Source organism: Amphiura filiformis, chromosome 20 (genome assembly GCF_039555335.1).
Source record: "Amphiura filiformis chromosome 20, Afil_fr2py, whole genome shotgun sequence".
Classification (NCBI taxonomy): Eukaryota; Metazoa; Echinodermata; class Ophiuroidea; order Amphilepidida; family Amphiuridae; genus Amphiura; species Amphiura filiformis.
Window position 1 is genome coordinate 20,329,367 of NC_092647.1, and position 27,561 is coordinate 20,356,927.

Genomic DNA, 27,561 nt, shown 5'->3' on the forward strand with positions numbered 1-27,561 from the left:
CGGAGTAAAACGCACTGGCGACATCGGCGCTGGTAGTAAATCAGGGGTGTCTATTCTTCCAGAAAATTTAAATTATTCTCTGACGCTACCGCGCTGTGTCACATCCTTCCCCAACTGGAATTCCAAAAAATGATCCCAAAAGGGAAAATTTTATGCTGGTTACTATCCAGATGTACTTTTCCTTATGTTTCTTGTTCCCTCTCTTTCCTGACTGAATATGGATGAGTATTTGTCAGACCCAAAATCATTTTATGCAACCGTTAGGCTGATTGTGAGTCTTTTCTATAAACAAATTCTTCACTAGATGGTACAGTCAGGATACTGAACCATTGCAACTAAGGACTAATGCTTTTAAGGGAAGACAGTCAAACATATAGGCTCTTTATTATTTTCAGGGCTGTAATTGCTTATTTTAAGGGATGTGAGAGTTCAGCTTTTTTTGTTTTGATTTTCAGCTTTTTTGAACCGGTACATTCGCTCTGTACAAAAGTATAGGATCTTTCCAAATTATAGCTTTTTGCTAACTGTTTTCAGCGTTTTCAGCTCTTTTGTGACTCATACCCTGATTTACAATGCCTTAAAATTACAATTCTTATGTACCAGAGTTTGGGGATTGCCACTGAACTATTGCATCTAGGGAAGGATAATCAAGGATTTGGATCTGAAGCCGAGGTTTTGAAAGGAAAGATAAACTTGGACAAAGAGCTGTTAAGTAGCTAATTGGTGGTTCTGTCTTCCCTTAGAATCCCAAATGCTTACCTGATAAATGGATTTTGTAAGAAATATGCAAAGCAGGAACCACCTCCCTTAATCTTTGTGTGCATTATTACCTATAGTATGACCACTTGTCGCTATTACCAAGGCAGGGACGTATTACTGTCCAAACGTTTCCCTGTTTTATGCTCAGTTCCTGGTTTTCCCTCAAAATAATTATTTTCAGGATGGGAAAGGGTAAAAGCCAAGGGACTACTGCATGTATGCTAATGCTATATAATTATTCTCTAAATGACACTTGATGAATTCATCTACCCTCTAGAGCAGTCACGACCAGCCAGTGACCATTTATTTAATTCCAAAAAGAACCATAACACAATAATACAATGCTCCAGTTATAGAACTTTCTCCAAAATTGGTTCATTTTATTTTGAATCTTCCTTAAATCCTTAAATCTTTTTTTTTTTCAAAACACAAAATTCTTTCCAAAAGAGGTAAAATTATTCCTTCCTCTTTGAGGACGCCCTGTATAATAAGTAAATTCCAATTTTCTTTGCTTTACCTCAGTTGCTCGGCTCAAAATTAAAAGTGGAAATATTATCTGACAGTAAAAGCTAACATTTTATGGAAAAGAAATGTTATCTATTTCTTATTGAAATGTTAAAAATTTTGACCGTACAGCACTAATGAGTCGTTAATTCCCTAAATTGTATTCTGAGTTACAGTGTAAAATGTGCATGCAGGTCGTATTCATCGGCATCTCTAGCTGGCGCGACATATATCTCATTTTTATAGTCAAACACCAATCAATAATCCTATTGTTGAAGACGATAATAAGCTTCTACCTTAGATGGCAATAGAGTTTTCAATAGCTCTGGTCTTTGTTTGCTTTGGCGAAATCCTGTTCAAGTGGTGGGTTACCAGGCATTGTATTTTGTATAGGTATGTATAAACCAACAATTAACAATGACAGAACTTTCTTGAACCTCGTTGACTTGGGGATGATTTGATATGACCGCTAATTATGACTGTTTGATAATTATTGCCAGCAATGTGGAAAAAACCTACCGTTTTGTTGAAGGAGCAAAGTTCAACAAACCATAACCCCGCTTTTGGATATCGTTTGAAGTCAAATAATATACCATTTTAAAGCTTATGATGTATATTTTCTAAACACGAAATAAAAACAATTTTGACCGGGAGGAATTTACGGCTCATTCGCCGTGAGTGTATTTAATATGACTTTAAGCTATGAATGTCGGACCCACTACTGCTTTGGCCACTTTTTGAATAAGTTCATCAGGATTGTTAGATATCAATTATTGGTAAATTATGCTTTACAAATCCACTTGATTATTCACGATTTTAGACGTTTCATCTTCCTACGGAAGACTTCATCAGTAATGTGATGAACCAGCAACACTCCTACTCTCATCTCCAGAGGGTGTAGTTCTTTGTAATAGCTGGTCATATACATGATTGAGTGAGCATATACTGCACCACAAAGATTCACAAAGAGGGATACCCGGTCAGACCAATTGTTAGATTACACTGGATCCATCGCGTATCAGACATCTAAAGCGTTAGCGGAGATTCTGTCCCCCATGGTAGGAAAGACAGCCCATCATGTCACCAACTCGCGGGAATTAGCGGAAGAACTAGCTACCGTCAGAATTGACGACGAGTTTTAATTCACATGATGTCGTGTCACTGTTCACGAATACACCTATCAATAAAACGCTGGAGATAGTGAGAGATTATCTGGACAAGGACACCACGCTGAAACAAAGAACATTACTTAACACCGAGGACATTATTGAATTACTTGAATTTGTCTTGACGACGATATATTTTTCCTTCAGGGGAGAAATTTACATGCAGAAGTTTGGAGCGGCCATGGGAAGCCCGGTGAGCGCGATTATCGCGAACATTTTCATGGAATGGCTGGAACAAAAAGCCATAGCCAATGCACCCATCGCTTGTCGTCCGAAATTATGGAAAAGATATGTCGACGATATCCTCGAGATTATACCAAAGGGCACTACGCAAGAACTGACAGATCACCTCAACAAAGCGGATCCAACCAACAACATTAAGTTCACGCACGAGGAAGAGGCAGAAGGAAAAATACCTTTCCTCGATACGCTGATCAATCGGAAAGAAGACGGTTCGGTAAAGACAACAGTGTACAGAAAGAAAACGCACACCGACCAGTATTTAAACTTTGCTTCGCAACATCCCTTACACCAAAAATTGGGTGTAGTCAGAACATTGCTTGATCGGAAAGACGCGATTGTAACGGAAGAGGAGGATAAACAACAGGAGGAGGAACACATCAAACATGCGCTAAATCAATGTGGATATCCTAACTGGACGATTGAAAAAGTAAAACATCAGATCAGAGATAAAACCAAAGCGAAGAAGAAAGTAAAGGACAAGAACACAGAAAGAAGTAAGGGCATGGTAGTGATACCATATGTCCAAGGTGTATCTGAAAGACTGCAACGTGTGTTTAAAAAGCATAACATCCAGACAGCGATGAGACCACGCAATACGCTGAAACAAAACCTTGTACACCCCAAAGACAAAATAGAAGCCACCAAAACTTGCGATTGTGTTTACGAAATACCATGCAAAAGTTGCAAGAAGTCGTACATTGGGGAAACCGGCAGACCTTTCGGGGTAAGACTGAAAGAACATTTAAAAGAATCGGAAAAGATAACAGAGAGGAAATTCACACGCGCTGTTCGAAAGGAGTCGGTCGATGAATTATGAAATTAACAAGTCCGCCATCACAGACCATGTTTCGCAACAAAACCATGTCATTGATTGGGATGGAGCCAAAGTAATCGACAAAGACTCATGTAAGCAAACCAGATGGATTAGAGAAGCAATGTGGATCAGAAAACGGGGGGCCAACGTTATCAACCGCGATGAAGGGACATACTCACTCAATCATGTATATGACCAGCTATTACAAAGAACTACACCATCTGGAGATGAGAGTAGGAGTGTTGCTGGTTCATCACATTACTGATGAAGTCTTCCGTAGGAAGATGAAACGTCTAAAACATGAGTAATCAAGTGAATTTGTAAAGCATAATTTACCAATAATTTAAATATTCTCCAAATGTATGAAAACTGAAGTCAGTGAAGCGCTCTTCACTTATCCCTGTTTTGAAACATTACTGATTGAAATAAATTATGTACATATCGGAGATATAAATATATAAGTCTACCCTTTTCGTCTCCTTTGAACAAAAATACGATCTATTCCAGTGCTAGGCACCACAACCAAATTTGTTTGATTTTCGGATCGATCGTCATTGGTAAATTTCTATTGATCAATTACATGCAAATATTCATAAACTGGGCTCAAAAAGAAACTTATAATTTTTCCACAAGGTCATATCTTAAAATCCTGTTTATAAAATGAGCCAAAATTGCACACAGGATTGCTTCAATACTATACTCTAAACACTGATCGGTAACCAAACAATTGTCCAACTGACACAACAGCAAAATGCACTGACATAGAACAGCTTCCAGGACCACATTTACAGCCAAATTATTGGCACCCAACACAAGAAATTTGTGAGTAAGTGAAATAGTGTGGAACAAAACCTGTTCTTGAAGAAAGTGTGTGAAAAGAAGAAGCATCACCGTTCCACACTATTCCACTTACTCTTTGGAAATTATCACTTGTGTAAGGATTTTGTACGCATTCTCACAGATTTCTTTTGCTGGGTGCCAATTATTCGCCTGTGAATGGGGTCCAGGAAGCTGTTCCGTGTCAGTGCATTTTGCTGTTGTGTCAGTTGGACAACTGCTTGGTTACTGACGTGTGTTTAGAGAAGAGTATTGAAGTAATTCTGTGTGTAATTTCGGTTCATTTTATGGACAAGATATTAAGATATGACCTTGTGAACAATCATAAGGTTCTTTTTGAGCCCAGTTTATGTTGTCACAATCAATCAAAAGAAGGAACTACTTTGGTTCTACTGGCTTAGCAATCATGGAAATTAAATCAATTCTTTCTAGGCCTTCAAGAACAAACTTCAAGGCTCATCACGCACGTCAGATTTATCAAAATGACCAAACTGAATTTGTGAAGTACATAATTAAACGAATTGAACGTGTTATCCATTGTTCTTCACAGGGTTTAATACTCGGTAGTAGGTAAACGCCTACTTAAGTAATTGAATCATCCATATTGTATAAGCTTGTGGCAGTTGGAAACAGAACTTGGAAGGCATCAGGGGCGTGCCCAGAAACCGTGAGCCCGGGGGGCTGAAGTCTGAACGAAAAATGTTTGAAGGGCTTAACATCGGGGGTGTCTGAGGGTGGATGTGCCCCGCTCAGAATTAGAAAAAAGTTGAAAGTGAAAGCCCCAATGGAGCCATTTGGTGCAAAAAAATTTTGTGAAATAGGCCTATGGATATACTTTTGGGGGGTGCTTTTTTCTCCCCTTTTGATTTTAACTGAACTTTCTCCCACTGAATTGGTAAATTGCTTTACCTCAGTTTTTCGGCTCAAAATTAAAAGTGCACATATTATCTGACAGTAAAAACATACTAATCTATCGGCGATATGATTGATCAAGTCTACCCTTTTTCTCCGTTTGAAAACAAAAACCCTAACTTTTACGACCTATTTCGGTGTTAGGCACCACAACCAAATTTATTTGATTTTCAGATCGATCGTCATTGCTAAATTTCTATTGATCTATTACATGCAAACATTCATATGTTGTCACAATCAATTGAAAGAAGGAACTACTTTAGTTCTACTGCCTTAGCAATCATGGAAATTAAATCAATAATTCTTCGTAAGCCTTCTAGAACAAACTTTAAAGGGCAGGTCTATAGCAAAAACAAGTTTATCTCTATTCGAAGAGAATAATTATTACATTACAAGTTGACACTTGTTGCAATTTTTTGTGTGCGTATTTCTCCTGAAAAAGGAGAAATTGTGTGGAGTAAAGTTCAGCCTCGTACGTGTTCTTCCCCGTTTGAAGCGTACGTGTTCTCCCCCGTTTAACTGATGACGTAGGTAAATGAAGCGGGCACTTTATCATGCTCTCATCATACAATCACAATCACTTTGACAAGTTTGACATTAGCAACAATGAGTTGTACTATCACTTACCATAACAATGCTGCATAACAATATGCACATTATTGTTCTCTTTCGGGAACAAAGCCCACACAGTAATTGTTACTGTGTGTTTCCTTTGTAATATTTCATCCAACTGAAACTATAGCATTGCAATATACAGGGAAATCAGATACATGAGTTTGTGGACTTTACACGGTTTATATGCTAGTCTCAGATGAAATTCTAAGCTCAAATTATGTATTTATTTTTTAGGCCTAATATTTTTCATGATATTGATATACATGTGAATTGTAATATCACAATTGTCTAATGTATAAAAAAAGAAGCGGCTGATTTTATCCATATGTTTAAAAACCATGAAATTTGTAATACTTAATTTGGAATTTTTTTCTGTGAACAACAACAGTATACGTTCTGTCCATTGAGAGCGTTTATAGTCCCTTTTCTCACAGCGGCCACATCTCATTTCATGACGTCACCGTTTTTCTAGGCCAAATCTGTCTCGTTCGAAGGAACTCACCGCTTAAAGCCATATTATAACATTTGCTGAGGAGAACGCCCTCAAAAAAAATTTAAATTCAGGTTTTTACACGATTGTAACAGTCTATGATTGTAATGTACTTTAGTAAACAAAGATTCTCTGCAAAAATCAAGACTTTAGGTGCTGTAGTTTTGTCAAAATCCGAGATTTTGAATAAACCGCCTGAATCAGCGTTTTATTATTACGATAGAAATATTAGTCGAACGCGTATGCGATGTCAACACAGTACCTACGTACACGGCGTGCGGGACACACACACACACACGTCAGAGGGTACGTACCATATTACAACCGCCGGCGTGACATGCATTGGCGCTAGTTGTAAATTCCGATTTTCTTTGCTTTACCTCACTTGTTCGGCTCAAAATTAAAAGAGGACATATCTGACAGAAAATGCTAATATTTTATTGAAAATTAATACTAATCTATTTTTAAAGAAATGTTATAATATGGCTTTAAGTTGGTTTTTGCGGAATATCAATTTTAAACGCCTTATTTTCTCAAAAACGGAGTCATTTTCATTGTCCTCATAATATTAGCTTGCCAATGATATAATGTTGTTTTTGCTATAGACCTGCCCTTTAAGGCTCATCACGCACGTCTGATTTATCAAAATGTCCAAACTGAATTTGTGAAGTATATAATTAAACGAATTGAAGCGTTTAAAACGTGTTATCCGTCGTTCCTCACAGGGTTCAATACTCGGTAGTAGGTAAACGCCTACTTGCGCAATTGAATTATCCATACCGTATAAACTTGTGGTATGAAAGTTGGAAATGTGCTCTAAAATGGTTTGGTTTTTATCAACTTACCCACGGCTCCATTTGTCCCTGCGCTTCCCATGTCACCCAGTTCTCCTTTAAGTCCTGTGTAGTAAACAAATAATGCGATACTCTTAGTGTGTTTCATATGAACCTCTCACGTACGAATTTATTAAAATTTTCACACACCGCTGCAGCTTTATTATAATGATTTCTTACAAACAAAATGGATCGTACATCGTCCCCCCAAAAAGAGAACCCTCTTTTTCTCCTATTTCTGAAAAATTGATCAAATATATTTTGATATGTAAAGAAACCTGTAACCGTTAGCATTAATAACCCAAAACAGTTATTTCAATCGGTTCACAACTTTTGAAGATATGCCCTTTTAAAGAAAAGTACCCATTTTCACTCTGTCCACGGATAGCAAACAGAGTGGTTGGGACGGGTCATGCTGTGGTGTGACCTGCAAGATCACCAGACCTCACACCACTTGATTTTTTTTCCTTTGTGGCAAAATCCAAGATCTTCGCAAACGTATACTGCTGTATTCGCAAGCATCCGGCGCACAAGGATGGTACCAACGCAATTCATGCAATGAGGACCAGGGTCCAGGGTTGAAACCTGTATTCGCCAATGAGGCAACCAGGTAGAGGGCAGAGCAGCACTGTAAACTCATTTCAGAAGAACCAAAGACAAACTAAACAGCCCTTTTCAGGGCTACCTTTTATCCTAAAAAGAGAAATGACTTATGTTGTGAATAAAAAGAAAGCAAGAAACAACAAAGTAAGAAACATAATATATAAAACAAAAAGGCATAAATAATCAAGAAAAAAGTAATTGGAAGTATAGCAAAATAAGTCCCATTCCGCATCCAATGGGGAAGGTTGAGCTCATAAACCGGTTAACCCGCCAAAGCCTGGTCCTAAGTCCAGAGACCCCAGTGCACACTATACTGTGAAAATAGGCTCGATGGTGACAATGTTGATGTTTTACCAACGACTATTCCTCAACGATACTTTTTATAGCTATAAACTAGTCCTGCCTACTGCTTATCCCGGATGGACCGTTGCAACGGTGTGGCACTTGCTAGTGTAGCTTAAGCACTGTTATTCATAGGCTTAAGGGAAGGGGTATGAACGTTTGGACAGTATTTATTGTGGGACATTAGAGCACATCAGATATATCGAATTGCATTCTGAATACGAAGAATGTCCTTCTGATATCAAATAATTTTGATTTTTGAAATTCGCAATTTAATACACATTTTATGGCAAATCATTAAAAATTGATATTTTTGATATTTAACAGTACTCAAAGTAAACTTTATAAATATGATGATTTATACTTAAAGTGTATGTAGGTGGGATGAAAAGCCGACGATCAATTGAAAATTTTGACCTTTCGTATTGAAGATATGGATTTTTTCCCAAAACACCAAAAAAATTAGGTCTTTTTGGGAAAAAGTCCATATCTTCAATATGAAAGGTCCAAATTTTCAATTGATCGTCGGCTTTTCCTCCCAGCTACATACACTTTAAGAATATATCATTAGATTTATAAAATTTACTTCGAGGACTGTTATATCAAAATTTGAAAATATCAAATAATTTGTCATAAAATTTGTATTATATCGAGAAAATCAGAAAGACATGCTTCGTATTCGAAAATTATTTGATATCAGAAAGACATGCTTCATATTCAGAATGCAATTCGATACGTCTGAGGTGCTCTCATGTCCCACAAAAATACTGTCGAAATGCCATAAACGCTCATTCTAGATCCCTTACAAGCTGATTTTGTTACACAAGGTGATTTTTCCAATTTTGCCATCTTCCAAGAGAGAACTACACCAGGGGTCCATTTCACTAAAGTTTACGAAGCTTCGTAAGTCTCGAAATCGTTGGTAACTTACGAGTTGTAAGTTCCATTTCACTCAACTTACTTAGGAATGGTACACTTCGTAAGTAATAGGGATTTACTACAGGGACCCTTCGTAAATGGTTATTTGATTTACGAAGGGTTCATGGTTTGGTGAAATGGACCCAAGGAGTGCTCATCTTAAAAAGGGTGAAGATGACCGCGCTGATCTACCAATGAACTACCCCTTTGAATTCCTGCTGTAAAACTGGTACGCTTTAAACTTACCTGATGGTCCTTGCGCTCCTATGTCTCCCTTGTCGCCCTTGTCCCCCATCAAACCTGAAGGTTTTGAAAAGTAAAAGAAGAAAGTGTTTTGTATGAATCTAATATATCATGTCTCAGTTTTGGAATTAGAATTAGGATATTTATCACGATTTCTTTTTTCATTCTTCCATGAAGAATCAAGAATGATACACTTCCAGTGTTTCAAATGATATCAAATAATAAAAGAGAAATTTCATAGCCTCTACAATTAAAGCAATATTGCAACATTTGCTGAGGAGGACGCCCTCAAAAATTTTCAAAATTCGGGTGTTTTTTTTTACGATTGTGATATACTTTATTAAACAGAAATATCAATACTTTGGGTGCTGTATCAAAAATGCAAAATCCGAAATTTGAATACGGGTCGGTCAACACACATCAAAGTACCGTGCCGTAACAAGACTGACGGAGTGAAACGCATTGGCGACATCGGCGCTGGTAGTAAATCAGGGGTGTCTATTCTTCCAGAAAATTTAAATTATTCCCTGACGCTACCACGCTGTGTCACATCCTCAACTGGAATTTCAAAGAATGGACCCAAAAGGGCAAATTTCATGCTGGTTGCTATCTAGATGTACTTTTCCTTATTTTTCTTGTTCCCTCTCTTTCCTGACTGAATATGGATGAGTATTTTGTCAGACCCAAAATTATTTTATGCAACCGTTAGGCTGATTGTGAGTTGTTCTATTCTGTCTTCCCTACACACATCAAATACTTCAATACAGTCAGATACTTCAAATACTTCAATACTAAACCATTGTAACTTAGGACTAATGGTTTTAAGGGAAGGAAGTCAAACATAATTATAGGCTCTTGATTATTTCCAGGGCTGTAATTTATTATTTTCAGGTGTGTAAGAGTCCAGCTTTTTTGGGATTTTTTGTACCCGTACTAAAACTAAAATCAGTGAAGCGCAATTGAAATATCCAGCCGTATAAACTTGTGGTATGAAAGAAATGTGCTCTAAAATGGTTTGTTTTAAACTTACCCATAGCTCCGTTTGTCCCTGGCATTCCAATGTCGCCTTGGTCTCCTTTTAAACCTTAGGGTTTTGAAAAGTAAAGGAAGATGTATGAACAAATGAATCAATTCACAAAAAATAATTTTCATGATTTCTTTTTTCATTCCTCCGTGAAGAATCAAGAATGGTTTTGTGGACCTTAGTATTTCAAAAGATGAAATTTGACCCTAGAATACCAGAAGCATGTCATACTGCTCTATCAAAACTTGAATTGTGTATCACTGAACTCAGCAATTGGATGACTGTGAATAAATTAAGACTCAATCACAGTAAAACTGAATTTTTCATTGCTGGAACCACCCAAGGACTGAACAAACTCTCTTCTGTTGAACTCAAAGTTGGTAATGAACGGATTAAGCCCAGCACTTCGGTGCGCAATCTGGGATGATTTTCGACGATCATATGTCCATGACTAAGCACATCAACAGTCTTATTTCTTCTGTCAACTTTCACTTACGGAACATCCGTCGCATCGCTAAATATCTTGATCAGGACACAAAACATCATGTCGTTCGCTGTCTTATTCTCTCACGCCTGGACTATGGCAATGCACTCCTGTATGGAGCCAAATCAAAGGACCTGGACCGTTTACAATCTCTCCTAAACAAAGCCGCTAAACTTATTTTCTGTGCTGACAGACGTGATAGCCCATCACCTCTCCTGGACACTCTACATTGGCTGCCCATACGGGAGCGCATCAAATTCAAGATATGCATGTATGTTTTTAAATGTCTTCAGGGTAATGCACCAGTTTATCTCACAAACTTTCTCACTCATAAACTCAAACCTGCTACAGGACCCATGACACGTTCATCTTCCGGTACTACTCTTCTCACCGCTCATGTCGGGAAAAATCGCATTGGAGATAAATCATTTTATGTTTCGGCACCCACACTCTGGAACAGCCTCCCAAGAACCATCAGGGAGGCATGCTCACTGCGTAGTTTCAAGAAGGTGTTGAAGTCTCATTTTTATCCATCATATTGACTCTGTTTTTGTTATTGCTTTGTTTTTACGGCGCTTTGATCAAGTTGGAAAGGCGCCCTATTTAAATGTTGTTTATGTATGTATGTATGTATGTACTGTCAAATGAGAGAAAATTGCTTTTTGGCATCACCAAATTATTTATGAATGACCCACAACAGGGACCAAAGCCAATAAGGTACCAATTACTATACAAAACTATATTTGCAAAATTAGACTAAATGAAAGAAAACTATAAAAACCCAAAATGCGCTATTTAAGGGATCTGATATTAACGTTTAGCGACGTTTTCACGACAAATTATTCAAATTTGATATTTTAAAATTTTTTGATACTTAACAGTATCTTTATAAAATCTAATGATCTGTACTTAAAGTGTATGTAGCTGGGATGAAAAGCCGACGATCAATTGAAAATTTTGACCTTTCATATTGGAGATATACATTTCTTTCCCAAAAAGACCTAAATTGTTTTGGTGTTTTGGGGGAAAAATCCATATCTTTAATACGAAAGGTCAAAATTTTCAATTGATCGTCGGCTTTTCATTCCAGCTACATACATTTTAAGTACATATCATTAGATTTGTAAAGTTTACTTCGAGGATTGTTAAATATCAATTTTTAATCATTTGCCATAAAATGTGTATTATATCGCGAATTTCAAAAAATCTATATTATTACGATATTCTTCGTATTCAGAATGCGATTCGATATGTCTGATGTGCTCTCATGTCCCGCATAAAATACTGTCCAAACGTTCACACCCCACCCCCTTCAGGTTAGCAACTATTTTAAACTGTTGCGATTTGCTAGGTCACAGCATCTTGCGAATGGTAGTGAGCTTTGGCAAAATTTGCACTGATCATTTCCTAGCGAGTGTGAATTCAAATATCACAGTAATACTTTTGTAGGTCCTGTGGTTCTTGAGTTATGTTGTAAAGAGGGCTGAAACAACAACAAATTTGTAAAACGTACAAAACTCATTAACAACAATAAACCAAGCAAGTTTTCAAAGTATATAACTTGTAGAATGAACTTTTACAAAATATTGAAGTGTTATTTTTTAATAATATATTGATTTAGATAATGAAAATCGATTTTTTTTTCTTTGCTGCTTCGACCAACAATACCTCGTCTACCCTTAAAGGCTGCCCTATAATCATGAGCCCGCGGGAGGATAAAAAAAGGGGGGGCAAAGATGTTTTTGCAGGCCGAGAGGGTGGCAAGCAAGTTTTGGCAGGTGAGAGGGCTAACACATTTGTGGCACAAATACGGGGCACCTTTTAAATAACACACTCTAAAAAGGCTTAGAAAAACACTACTGAAACCTTCGAATAAGCACAATTTCCCGCTCGCTACGCTCCCATCATATATCTAGACCATTTAAAGTTTGCAATTTGAGAACCAGTGGCGTAGATTTCTTGTTGACATTGGGGGGGTGGATTTTGAAAAAAAATCTTCAAGTATGGTCAATCCAGCACCTTTTGGCGACAGAATAAGTTAATGGTATAATTGCGCGCGAAGCGAGAGAATTTTTTGTACTATTTTGAAGCTAAACTGATGATATATCGTGTAAAAGTGGAAGAAATGCGCGCGAAGCGCGCGAAAATTTGCACTTTTGGGGCTAAAATGGGCAAATATGGGGTTAATTTGGTCAGAAACCCATTATCAGGCGTCAACATTGGGGGGATGATTGTATGGACCACCCCCCCTGGCAAAATATTGGGGGGATAAATCCCCCATCCCCCGGGATCTACGCCTATGTTGAGAACCCCAAAATTTCACATGTGCAAAGGGTGGGTTGCAAAAATATTTTGGCAGACCGAGTTGTCGGGACAAGCCATTTTGGCAGACCGAGGAGTGGCAAGCGATATTTATTACACAGGAAATTTTGTATAGAATGTCACTTTAAATTAGGCACAACATCCTATCGAACTGTCGCACATCGTCATCATCGCTATATCTTCGTGTTAAAAATTGCCGTGATAGTACAGCGAATCCTCTCGTTTTCTAACAGCTACGCATCGCGATTTTGTTCGAGATAGGCCGAGCGACTCAGGCTAAGCATACCATGACTATCATATGTGATGCGATCAAGCAAAATCAGTCGGAACTCGGTAATATTGATTTTGAGATATAGCCAAACAAAGGCAGTATTTTCTTTTGTTTCCTCTTGTTTTAGAAACTCTTTAATTGCTCATATCTTTGGAACTGGTTGTGCAACTTCAATGGGGTTTTCTGCAAAATGCAGCTTTGCAAATACTTGTTAATGTCCTATAAGAAACTGAATTTTTTTTATTTTTTTTTTTCACGACTGATTTTGCTTGATCGCATCACATATGAGATACCACAGCGTTTCTATATTCTACACATTATTACGATTTGTGCATGCTCTAGTACCCCATATGATGTTTCTATTACAAGAAAAAAAATTGTTTTCAGGTAAAACCAGGGTTTTGTTTCCAGTACACTCACTCGAAAAGCAGTACACTAATTAGCGGGGCCTTGCAGCTTGCTGTGGATATCTTTTACTGCATTTTTGACGTAAAAAATTTGAAATCCAATGTAAAAATTGAGATATATTTAATTTTGAGAATGACAATTATACTTCATAGGTATAAAGGAACGCGTTTAGCCCATTTAGTTAAGTTCCAGGTGCACGTCCTATAACACAATGCATATGTAAACTTTCTTTATCTGTGTCAATAATAGAATATTGATTTCAACGGAGTATTGAGCTGTATGGAAAAAAATATTTATAATACAGGGTGTTGACACTGTGTGTCGGTGCCCGGTTAGGTACCGATGACTCCTAGCATCACTCCCTGGATATATAATAAATTGTTTCAAGCATAATAATTAACAGTTGCATAGTGTTACTGTTTTTCATTTAAATAAAAAACAAATGCATTGTACAAATGTTCAGGGTACAATAAAAAGTGCCATCGATACCTCTTCGCGCACCGATAGCGCTATAGGACCAAAAAGATGTTGTGCCTTACGAAGAAAATAAAATCCACCCAAACAGCAATCAAGATCTCAGGAAGGTAAGGCACGCTTCAATCATTGTACTGGTACACGCTTTTGCCTTTTTCATATAATGGGCTGTTCCAGTTGAAATCCACACTACCCCTGTGGAAGATTTTGGAAATATCTTCCACAGGGGGAGTATATTTTTCAAATGTAATTATTTTGAAACTCATACTTCCCTGCATAATCGCTTTACTTATATCTTCTACAACTGGAGTGAGAATTTAAAATCGAAGTTACCCAATTGTCTATTGTATTCAAAACTCATACTCCCTCTGTGGAAGACTTTAGCTAAAACTTCCCCAGAGGTTGTATGGATTTCAAATGGAATAACCCAATGCAGATCATTAAACGTTTCACACCAACTGATACTCGTTTTACGCCTTCTATACATTGCTATCTACAGAAGATAACATAGCAAAGCCTACAGTTTGCTGTATATCAATACTAGCATAAAAGCATAAAAACAAGCGAGTAAAAACGCTCTAAATTGTTGAAACTATAGATAACAAATATATTAATGAATGAATTAATCAATAATAAATGTATTTAAAGACGTGATATGTGTTGTTGCTCCAAAGCAAGATCTGTCTGCGAATGGCACACTATTGGGTTCAGAAAAATGAGGATATGATGTTGATGACTGCAGTTGTCGACGAACCGGTTGTGACTGAAGCAAAAAAAAAAAAAAAAAGCAAAAAAAACCCCAAACTTTGTAAACCAAAAAGAGGACTTTGAATATGATGCTTACCAATAGTTCCATCAGCTCCATCTGTCCCTGGTGAACCCATACCTTGGGAAAAAGAAGAACATGTCTTGCATGAATCAAATTCCATATTATCATGTCACAGATTGGAATTAAAATTCAAATATTTCTCATGATTTCTTTTATCATAACATCCATGTCGAATCAAGAATGATACTGTACACATCATTTTTCAAAAGATGAATTCCATTGAATGAGAGAAAATTAATTTTATGTCATCACCAATGAATTTATTAAACAAATCCCCATAACAGTGGGCAAAGTTAAAATGGTACAAATTACTACACAATTAATGTATGAATGACCATTCCTACACAAAAACTATCATTGCAAAATTACACTTAATGCACCAAAACTTATATACTATATATACTATATATTTATCTTTATTTTGAAACATTGCAGATTGAAATAAATTACGTAATATTGGAAATATGAATGAGAAACTGATATTATTAATGAAATGTTTAGTTGTTTACTTCCGGGTCTTTTGTATTATATATAATGTCTTTCATTTCCATACGCAGAGTGCAAATACCAATTGGTTCAGAAAACTGAGGAGATGATTTTCATGACTGCAATTGTCGACGAACCGGTTGTGGTTGAAGCAAATTAAAGATGTAACAACAGAACAAGGAGATATTTTATTGTGAGCTTTGATTACGAGAGAAGGAATTTGAATATGATGCTTACCATCTATTCCTGGCGGTCCTTGCGCACCTGTAGGTTTTGAAAATAAAACAGTGGTACAAATTCCTATAATTAACTATGTTTGCATAATTGAACTGAATGGAACAAAACTAAAATCAGTAAATTAAGTGCTCTTTACTTACTTACTTTTATTTTGAAACACTGCAGATTAATATAAAGCAATATCGAAGATATGAATGAAAAACCGACGTCATATTATGACAAATGAAATATAAGCAAATATTTACTCCTGGGTCTTTCGTATGTAATGGGGTCCATTTTCATGTACAATCAAAATGACATGTTTTCAATGGGGCTGAAAACGCTTGCTCAAAACAAGTGTTGTGTTGAAACTCTGGAAGCAATCTGACAAATCGCTATAAAGGGTAATAGAAAGCCCATGATACATGACATGTGCTAATACAATTATGATCAAAGCGAGGTTTTGACTGTGGTCATGGTGGTCATTTGGTACATGTATAAATAGTATACGACACAAACATGGTATTTTTTATTTTTTCAAATATCTTAAAAACCAATAATCTAAGCTAATTAAACAGACAGTAGAAAACAGATAACTTAATAAACGAATCGATAATAAATGTGACCGTACACCACGAATGCGCCGTAAATGTCTTAAATTGTATTCTGAGTTACAGTGTAAAATGTGCATGAAGGTCGTATTCATAGGTGCCTCAAGTTAGTGCTACATGTATCTCATTTTGATAGCACTAGCCAATCAATAATCCCATTGTTGAAGAGGATAATAAGCTTCTACCTACGTCTATATAATTCTTAGATATCTCTAGTCTTTGTTTGCTTTGGCTAAATCCTGTTCAAGTGGTGAGTTACAAAGCATTGTATATTGTCTAGGTATGTATAACCAACAATTAACAATGAGAGGACATTCCTGAACCTCGTTGACTTGGGGATGATTTGAAATGACCATCAATTATGACTGTTTGATATTTATTACCAGCAATGTGGGAAAAGAGACGCATGTAGAACCGAAAAAAGGTATACCATTTTGTTGAAGGAGCAAAGTTCAACAAACCATAACCCCGCTTCTGGATACTGTTTGAAGTCAAATGACAATCCATTTTCAAGCTTATGATATATATTTTCTAAATACAAAATAAAATGGACCGGGCGGAAATTACAGCTCATTCGTGGTGTACGGTCAGAAATGTATTTAAAGACGTGATGTGTGTTATTGGTCTAAAGCATGAAAATGACCGATTCTGTTTGCGAATGACGCACACTATGGGTTCTGAGTTCAAGAAACTGAGTTCAAAATCAGAGATAATATCAATGAGTTTGTGGTGAGCTTTGTAGACCAAGGAGGACTTTGAATATGATGCTTACCATCAGCTCCATCTGTCCCTGGTGGCCCCTGGATACCTTGCGCACCTGAAGGTTTTGAAAAGAAAAAAAAGAAGTATTATTGTTTTGTATGAATCAACTCCCAAACTATATCATATCAAAGTTGGCAGTACTAAACAATTGCAAGAGACGAGTGAAACATGCATGAGATATATGTGAAATTGTGAAGCACAGACTCCCCACTCCCCATCTTTCAATATTGGAGGTTCTCACGGAGTTTTGACCAACAATTAATTGGTAGAGCGGGGACAGAGATGTACCAAACAACAGTTAAAGTGTGCCAATATTTGTTTTCAGGACTGTGGCATTAAAAGACACAAAAGAGTGCAAATGCTCAAAATCCTTCAAACTGGATAGCAAATAAATTAATGAACGAATTAATTGATAACAAATGTATTTAAAGACGTGATGTGTGTTATTGGTCCAAAGCATGAGAATGGCCGATTCTGTTTGCGAATGACGTACACTTTGGGTTCTGAGTTCACAAAATCAGAGATACATCAAGGAGAGAGTTTGTGGTGAGCTTTGTAGACCAAAAGGAGGACTTTGAATATGATGCTTACCATCAGCTCCATCTGTCCCTGGCGGCCCTTGGATGCTTTGTGCACCTGAAGGTTTTGAAAAGAAAAAAAAAAGAAGAATTATTGTTTTGTATTAATCAACTACCAAATTTTATCATATCAAAGTTGGCAGTACTACACAATTGCAATGCGCGCCCTATCAAAATTGGAGAGGCGAGTTAAACATGCATGCGATATATGTGAAGCACAGACTCCCCCACTCCCATCTTCCAATATTGGAGGGTCTTACGGACTTTTTGACCAACACTGATTTGGGGGAGCGGGGACAAAGATATACATAACGACAGGTAAAGCGTGCCAATAATTTGTTTTCAGGACTGTGGCATAAAAGAAAAGCGAGTACAAATGCTTAAAATCGTTCAAACTGGATAGCAAATAAATGAATGAACGAATTAGTTGATAACAAATGTATTTAAAGACGTGATGTGGGTTGTTGATTTTTTTTCTCTTCTCTATGCTTAAAGCTTCAATGCTTATTATTAATGAAATATCAACTAATTAATCAGAATTAAAGCCATTATTATAACATTTGCTGAGGAGAACGCCCTCCAAATTTTTTTAAATTCAGGTTTTTACACGATTGTAATGTACTTTAGTAAACAAAGATTCTCTGCGAAAATCAAGACTTTAGGTGCTGTAGTTTTGTCAAAATCCGAGATTTTGAATAAACCGCCGGAACCGGCGTTTTATTATTACGATGGAAATATTAGTCGAACGCGTATTCGATGTCAACACGACCCTACGTACACGGCGTGCAGGACACACACACATACGCCAGAGGATCGTACCATATATTACAACCGCCGGAGTAACATGCATTGGCGTTAGTAGTAAATTCAATTTTCTTTGCTTTACCTCACTTGTTCGGCTCAAAATTAAAAGGGACATATCTGACAGTAAATGCTAACATTTTATTGAAAATGAATACTAATCTATTTTTAAAGAAATGTTATAATATGGCTTTAATGGTAGCATTTGTAGTCAATATCACAATAAATCTAAAGATTGACCTGTATATACTTTGGTTTTATTGTCTTAGCAATCGTGGAATTTAAAGCAATCCATCCTTGGCCTTCATGAACAGCCTTCATGGTTCATCACGCACGTCAGATTTAAGCAAAACGTCCAAATTGAACATTCTCCTCCTGAATTTGAAATGTATAAAACTGAACTCGTTGAAGTGGTTAAAAAAAGTTAAAAAGTATTATCTATTATTTCTCACAGGGTCCTATACTCGGTAGTAGATAAACTCCTGATCGCCCAATTAAAAATGTCTATGCCGTTTAAACTTGTATTTTGTATCAATCAAATCTCAAAATATATCATGTGAATGAGAAAAAACTTGATGTTATGTTATCACCAACTAATTCTCGCTATTCACAATAAGGGCGCCGCCAGCGGTTTGCGATGTAATCGTGATGTATCATGGGAAAAGGTCGACATCCAAGTCCGCGCAATACGAATATTACCATGCTATTACATAGGAACACGTGACAATATTTTTTTAGTTTGTCAAAATAAAGGTCTGTTTTTTATTATTATTATTATTATTATTATTATTATTATTATTATTATTATTATTATTATTATTATTATTATTATTATTATTATTATGTAGTTTGTGGCAGAAGAAGCAGATTGACAGAAAGAAGAAAGACATTGGAACGAAACAGTAGACAGCGTTGACACAGTCGTGACTAATTCACCGGCTGTGTAATTATCAAACAATCCAAAAACCACTTACCAAATTGAGAGTATAGAGTTAAACCAAGGTTAGCAGCTACCGCACCAAACAACACTAACAACATGAGAGTATTTATGCGTTGCCGAAATGCATATCTGTCGAGCTCGCGTCTCACAATTTGATTGCGTGGTAGATTTCCTGGATTCCAGGGTGTGAGTTGGTTGTTTCCCATGCCATCTAACGTGACTCTGCCATTACGTAACCACCAATTCTGTGAATGTAATTAGTTTTAATAAAAACAATTTTAAAAGGCATTAACTTTGAATTGTTTGTGATATTCATAGTCATTGATTCAGTAAATCAGCCCATATCCTCACGGTGATAAGGTCATTTTAGGGAAGGTTGAGCACTCGTATTTGGTAGCCAACTAGAGTTTGATCAGCTCGTACTCGACTGCCCCCCTCTTGCCCACCCTCTAATCGGCGGGAATTGTTAGGCTTTTACCACTATGTCAAAAAGTAGTACCGACGTTAAGAGTGATATAGGGATAGTTGACCTGTATGATATATATTTTTGCTTGTTGATGGGATAGATTCCCAGGTAGGTAGGGTCAAAATAATATTATTGCCATTTTGACCACAATACATGTGTAATGTGTATGTATGATGTGCTATAAAGAAATTAACAGAAAAATACTTAAAAGTATCGTTTTTAATGGTTTTTGTCATAAACACGATTTTACTTTGAACTTTAACAGCAAAATATGTAAAATACTAACACAAGATGACATTCGTGAGTTTAATAGCAACCACAGTGCAAGTGTTTGGCCTTCTTACGTATCCAATTACATGGCGAGAAGTTTATCTTATAATCAAGGAATTTATGCTCAAAAATTCCATAACATCCATTCCGTAGATATGACAGCACTAAACTGGACGATTTTAACAGGAGGCATGCACTGAATACACGCAAATTTGATTTTCTTCGCTGGCGGAGTGATTGTAGAAGTCTTTTTCGTTAAAGAATAGTGGGGCAGTTTGTGAATTTAGATTGACAAAATACCAAGTAGAAATAGACCAAGTAGAAATAGACGTTTCCGAGCTTGCAAAATCACGTCGAATGATCTGCATTGACGAGATTCATTAAGGCATATGGCGTTCTCCAAAGTTGGAAGTAACTACCAAAATCATTTCTTTGGAGTTTTTAACAAACCAATGCAAAGTTAAACGACGGGAAATGTATGAAATTGTGTATGTACACACACCCCACACACCCCCTCACCCCACACACACACCTCCCACCCTCACCACACATACCCCCACCCACACCCCCATCCCACCACCCCACACAAACAGCGTGAGCTAAAATGCAACATCAGATATACAAGCCTATTTTCATAATTTTTTATGAGTTTACAAAAGTCATTATGCTAAAATATAAAACTGGAGAGTTTACAGATTCAAACCCATCAATTTTGTACCTGTGATCAATATTTCTAGGCAAAAATTCACAGCAAACACGGGAGACTCCTCCCATTTTGACCATTTTTCCCCAAACTTTACCAGACACCTTAAAAAAGTATAGAACATCAATGAATAACTTGTGATGCTTCTGGTAAGACGTTACCAGACATTTATCAAAATAAAATATCCAAGATGTTAGAAGGCCCATCGATTACAAGCTGATCAAAGTATAGAGTCAACTGTTACCCAGAAGATATTTGTAAATGTGATTAAAGACTACAGCTAAATACTTTATCTTCCAAAAACATTAAAACGTAACTAAAATTACGAGTATGTGACTTCATCCTTTTTCAAAACTTGTCCCACTATGAAAACTCTGATTTGTATTGAATGAAATTGTATCATTCCTATTTTTAATCTAATGCCTTTTTTCTACCAAAAGTATATAGTTTGTTCATTCTAATTTCTAAGTTAATATTGGGAATATACAAAAATTACAGGGGTGATTTGAGGTAATAATTTGCCTGTGGACTTTCACGGGCCAGAATTCAATGAAAGCAGATGTGCTCAAAAATAAAAACGCCTTCCTTTGACAAATCATTTGCTATGTATTTGTTTTTGCTGGGTTTTGGTGTGTTTTTTTATAACTTTTGGTATTGGTGGATTTAAATATCTAACAGGAACCAAGTGTCTATCAGTTAAGTTGTCAGCCATATTCTGCTGGAGAGGGTTGATTTAATTACGATGATGTCCATACGTGGTATTAGCAAAATCTACAGTATCACCGAGTCCAACATTCCAAAGTCTACTTTTCATGGAGGGGCACAGGCGGCGGATGGCATGATCGAGCCGGCAACTCGTGAAACCGCCCGGCCGTATGGCATTTTCCATATACTCGTTAGTTTTGTGGGGTTCATTATCGAACCCCAACGGTTTTAGCTTGTATTTATATTATTTATCAACATTGCCTATTTGTTTGTGATATTTCAAGCGTTTTTTTAAATTTTTAAAAAATTTCAAAATAATCCCATTCAATTACACGGTTGACGATGGAAATTTACTGAATTTAGGGACTGCACGTCATACACCACCTGGAGGGGCAACTTTCTCCTTCTAACTCCCCCGGCTACGCCACTTGGTATTGTAATGAATATATTTAACCGTGCCTACTTTATTGCGTTGACTGGACATCATCGCAATTGAGTCGGACATCTCTTCTTTCTCCAGCAGAGTATGGTTGGGAACTGACTTATAGACACTCTGTTCCTGTTAGATGCTTAAGGTTACACGAAGAAACGTATAAAAACGTATAAAAGACGTATAAAGTTGTTCTCTAAAACCGCGTTTTCTCAGCAATCAAATATCGCAGTGAGTCAAATGTTGGTGCATGGATGTATCTTTACATTGTTTTTGTGTGTTTATACAAATTTTTATAATCCGTTTGAAAATCCTTCGTTTAAATCATTTTTACGCACCATGTTCAAAAGATCAAAAACGCGTTCCATGCAGTTTTTTTCAAATGTTCGCTCCGTATAAAACCACGCCGAGTGATTATTTTCTCTTTTTTTGTATTGTACTACAAATCGACCAAAGAAATAATGTTGCCATAGGGAAGAACAAAATACAGTACCAATTAAATTTTATTAGCCCGTTTTGGGAACAATTTTCGAGAATCTTGTACCACAAAACACTGTTTTGTTACATTATCGATATCTGGATTACGGGACGTTAATTCAGACATCTGAATACCTACATTATTTCTCAACATTCTGCCAAATGCTATCCCATTTGATTTTCACTCCAAATTGAAGCTAGTATTGCAAAAAACGAGGTTTTTCCTCCATCAGTTCGTTCAAAATTTCAGCGCCGACATGCGTGTTTATTCTAAGAGCCATTGTGCGGACGCGATTGTAATCACGTAATTGCATCCAATTATAGTTGTATATCCGCTTCGGGAACAAGCAATTGCGTAAGCTGATGTATGGCCGAGTGGATAGAGCATTGGACTGGGGATCTGTTATGAAACATTTTTGTTGGTTCGAGTCCCCGTGTGGCTGAATTTTCTTTCTTTTTTTCTCTTTTCTCTTTTTTACTTCCTTTCTTTCCTTTTTTCTTTCTCCTTTTCTTTTTCATTTCTTTTTTTTTCATTTCTTTCTTTCTTTCTTTTTTCGTTCTTTTCTTTCTCTCTCTCTCTCTTTTCTTTCTCTTTTCACTATTTCTTTATTCTTTCTTGCTCCTTTCTTTTTAGTTTTATTTGATTGATTTGCTGACTGCAGTGAATCGTGATTGATTGTTTTTCACTTTATATAATTCAGAAATTTGTAGGCCTGCTAAGTCTGTCTTGTTGAATATTCTTCCCAAATTCGATTTGCAAATAATTGCTTTTTGATATTGTTGTTGATGTTATTGTTGTACCCTATTACATTGTAATCAGGGGAATAGCAGCATTGATTTATCAAGGCTATAAATTCAAAATCAACCAATTTTCCAGGGCGTAGCTTGACGAAGTGCCCCAAATCAATTTTAAAATTTATAAAATCCTTATGAAAATTGCCGAAAACGGCTTGTGCCCCCAGGCATCCGACCCGGCGGCATGCCGCCCCTCACCCCCCCCCCCCCCCTCACGACACACGAGCTCCGGGCATCGGCACGAGCTAAGCCAAGTTTCATAGCCTTTTCATGTCTTGACCGTGGATCGATATTCTATTATAAGTAGGCCTACGTCCCGGTACGCTTGTGCATTTTCTGCATGGCTGTTTCTGTTATGAACTTACGCCCCTCTGAAATCAAGCGCATGAAAAACTCTCGGCTAACCTTAAATCCACAACACCACGGTATCATGGGATGCGGTTGCAAGAAAGGCCGTGGCACTGAAACCGCACTGAAAATTACAGTTACGTTTAGGTTACCATGTAGCGTACATAATTATGTGGTGACATACAGTGTGTGGGTATACATGTAGATGACAATTAAGTTTAACCAATGATGAGTTATTATTGAAAGAATCATGTTCCACAGCTGGTAAATATATGTAAAACATTGTCCTTTTAGCCCAAAAACATAATGTCACTTGACATATTGATCGTAAAACAAATTTTACACCTACATCTACGCTTACAACAAATCTGTTACTAACGTTTTACCTATATCTGTTACTAAAGCTAGTAGCGCGCAGTTATCACTAAAGCCTCGTGAAACTTACAAACAAACATACATACACACCCACCAACAAACAAGCTAAAAACAAACAAATTAATTAAAATGAGCTAGTTTCTTCTTAAAGGAGGATTTCGTGATCCTAGCATCCTCTTTTTATGACCTTTTTCAGTAGATATCCACGAAAAAAGCTTATTTCCAAAATTTCAGTTGATTCCGATTTTGCGTTTGCGAGTTATGCATGATTATGTGTATTCACTGCTCCATAGACAATGTGTTGTAATTTCGTTCTGGTGCACCAGAACGAAATTCAAATTTGGCGATATTTTTGCTAAACGAATTAATTTGCAAGAAATATTTGGTACAAAAACATTATGTAGCCAGAGGTATCCAGTGGTGTAAAAATCTCAACTTTTTTGGGAAAAGTGGGGGATGAGGCTGTGGATCACGAAATGCCCCTTTAAGAGACATTTCAATTACAAATAGTGTAATATTGTTGGTTAAGAAACATACTGCATAAAAAAATCCTCAACAGATAGAAGGGTAGAGTATTTCAACATATTCAAGGTCAAGATTGTTTCTAAATCCTATTCAGATTAAATTTAAAAGTCGATATTTGAAGACCTGAGCGCAAGAAGACCGTAAGTCCACTTGGCCCCTCAACATGTAAACACTAAAGTTACGTCATGACGTATAGTTTCTTAGGGTTTTATAACGTTTAATACATGTTCCAGGGTGTAAACATCATGAAAGGTTGTGAAAGGCCCCTGAACATGTATAAAACATTACCAAACTATACGAAACTATACGCAACCTTATGTAGTGTATACATGTAGAGGGGCCAAGTGGACTTACGGTCTTCTTGCGCTTGGGTCTTCATTTTCAATTAATTGCTCACTGAACTAATTCAAAACAGAAACTATCAAATGTAGCCTGAAAATCTGGCAACACTGCAAATTCCTCAGGTCATCTTTCCACGGTTCAGAACACTTCTTTACGCAGTTTGTTCAACATATTGGTCGTGTGGAATTTTCCTATTCAAAAACAACAGATTGTCAAGGTTAATGAGTCCATTTTGACCGATTTTTAATGACCTTTTTGGTAAAATTGACTTTGACCGATTTTCAAAGGAATGCAGACATCCCCTACGGGTGTGAACAAATATAAACGTATGATTTGCGTAAGAAAAGATAAACTTGAAGTTTTTAATGACCTTTTTGGTAAAATTTACTTTGACCGATTTTCAAAAGAAATGCAGACATCCCTACGGGTGTGAACAAATATTAACGTAAGATTTGCGTTAGAAAAGGTAAACTTGAACTTTTTAATAACCTTTTTGGTAAAATTGACTTGTCAAAAGTTAGAGAGTGCAAAATCTCGTGTATAATACAATAATCAATCAATCAATTTTTATTTTATCCATTCAACTATTAGGGTATACCTCAACCAATCAAACAGTATTATACTATGAACACCTCATTATAAATGACCTAATTGACCACACATCTTAACCTTAGAAGACAACATGCAGTAACAAAAGTAAAACAAGAAAAGGTTCCCCACCATAGGACTTAACAGTAAAACATGTCTCCCAGTATAGGATTACATTAAGGTTACACGAAGAAACGTATAAAAAACGTATAAAAGACGTATAAAGTTGTTCTCTAAAACCGCGTTTTCTCAGCAATCAAATATCGCAGTGAGTCAAATGTTGGTGCATGTACGTATCTTAACATTATTTTTGTGTCTTTATACAAATTTTTAGAATCCGTTTGAAAATCCTTCGTTTAAATCATTTTTACGCACCGTGTTCACAAGATCAAAAACACGTTCCATGCAGTTTTTTTCAAATATTCGCTCCGTATAAAACTACGCCGAGTGATTGTTTTCTCCTTTTTTGTATGGAACTACAAATCGACCAAAGAAATAATGTTGCCATGGGGAAGAACCAAAAACAGTACCGATTAAATTTTATTAGCCCGTTTTTGGGAACAATTTTCGATAATCTTGTACCACAAAACACTGTTATGTTACATTATCGATATCTGGATTGTGGAACATTAATTTTGATTTCTAACTGCCTACATTATTTCTCAAAAGTATGTCGATTCCTTTCCCATTTGAATTTCATTCCAAATTTAAGCTACTTTTGCAAAAATCGAGGTTTTTCGCCATCGATACCTCCGACATTTACAGCGGTGATGAGATTGTTTATCATAAGAGCCTGGTATGCACTATTCCATAATAGTCAGTTTGAGATCAATCGATTTCACAGATCACTCAGTAGCTCAATCGGTTAGCGCGTTGGATGGGCTCACGTTCGACTATATAATTCTATAGTTTTGAGCTGGAAAACTTTGGTACGTGTTCGAGTCCCTATGTGGTCCATTCCATCTATTTTATTTTATTTTTCTCTCACTTTTTTCTTTTTTTTTTTTTCGTTTCTTTCTTTCTGACTGCAGCGATTGTTTGTTTTTGCCCGTTTTTTTTCATTATTATAATTCAGGAATTTTTAGGCTATACTAGTCTAGCCTATGAATATATTTTTACAAATTAGATTAACAAAATATTGGTTGTTGGTTTTGTTAGGCCTACTGTTGTTGTAGTTATTGTTGTAGGCCTATATATTGCATAATCAGGGTATAAATAGGCATACTAGGGCTATTATAGCCTATAGAAGCATTGATTTATTTCACGACAGATACCGGTATCATCCAGGATAATTTTAAAAATTGAAAATTTAGAAAATCCAAAGGAAAATTGCCGAAAACGGCTGCCCACAATCACCCCCCCCCCCCATATCAGCCCATATGGTCCTATCATGGTCGCCCCTTCCCTATCCCTGCAATAGGATGACTCACGAGACGTGGTTTGTCCGTGTTCTAGTTCAGATTGATACACTATTGTACGCGTGAGTTCATTCTTTTCTGCATGGCTGTTTCCATTATTAACTTCCGCCCCTCTGGAATCAAGCCTTGAAAATCAATTGCATTTAACCTTAAATAACATCTCCCCCTGTTGTACTACACATTACATACCTTTGAGCACGCATGAACATCAGAGATAGTAGAGGACCAGCCTGTAGACTCCGTGACTAAATCATAGAACAAAAGTTTGAGAGTCTTTTTGGGATCTTTGATTGATTCTGAATAAATTAAGCTTGGGCTCACCTCCTGAACTTCTGAGCATTCCGGGGAGGGGTCAATCAAGGTCACATGGGGAACAAATTTTCAGAATGCTCCAATTATGTCAAGTATTATATCAAATTACTCGTATGGTCATTAGGATTCCAAAAATGTATAGTTTGTTATGCGTTACGTAATTAAAACACCCAGTCAGATGTATTTCACACCTGCCAAACACAAGTCACCCAATTTCGAAAACTGGACATTGAATGTACACTCTCATGAATATTGATTGGCAACATTTTCCAATATGTCAGCGCTCTAATCGGAAACAATAGAACAAAAGACCCTGCAGAGC

At 36.7% G+C, this 27,561-nt stretch overlaps 1 protein-coding gene across 1 annotated transcript; it reads left to right on the top strand.

Moving 5' to 3' along the window:
- The first annotated feature begins 2,649 nt into the window (after positions 1-2,649).
- Positions 2,650-3,489, top strand: LOC140142197 (uncharacterized). Its single transcript, XM_072164164.1, has one exon. The coding sequence runs from the start codon at positions 2,650-2,652 to the stop codon at positions 3,487-3,489; it is 840 nt and encodes a 279-aa protein (XP_072020265.1).
- Positions 3,490-27,561: the final 24,072 nt, after the last annotated feature.

Excerpts from the sequence above, each read along its gene's own strand:
- LOC140142197 (XM_072164164.1), top strand. The coding sequence starts at position 2,650 with ATGGAATGGCTGGAACAAAAAGCCATAGCCAATGCACCCATCGCTTGT.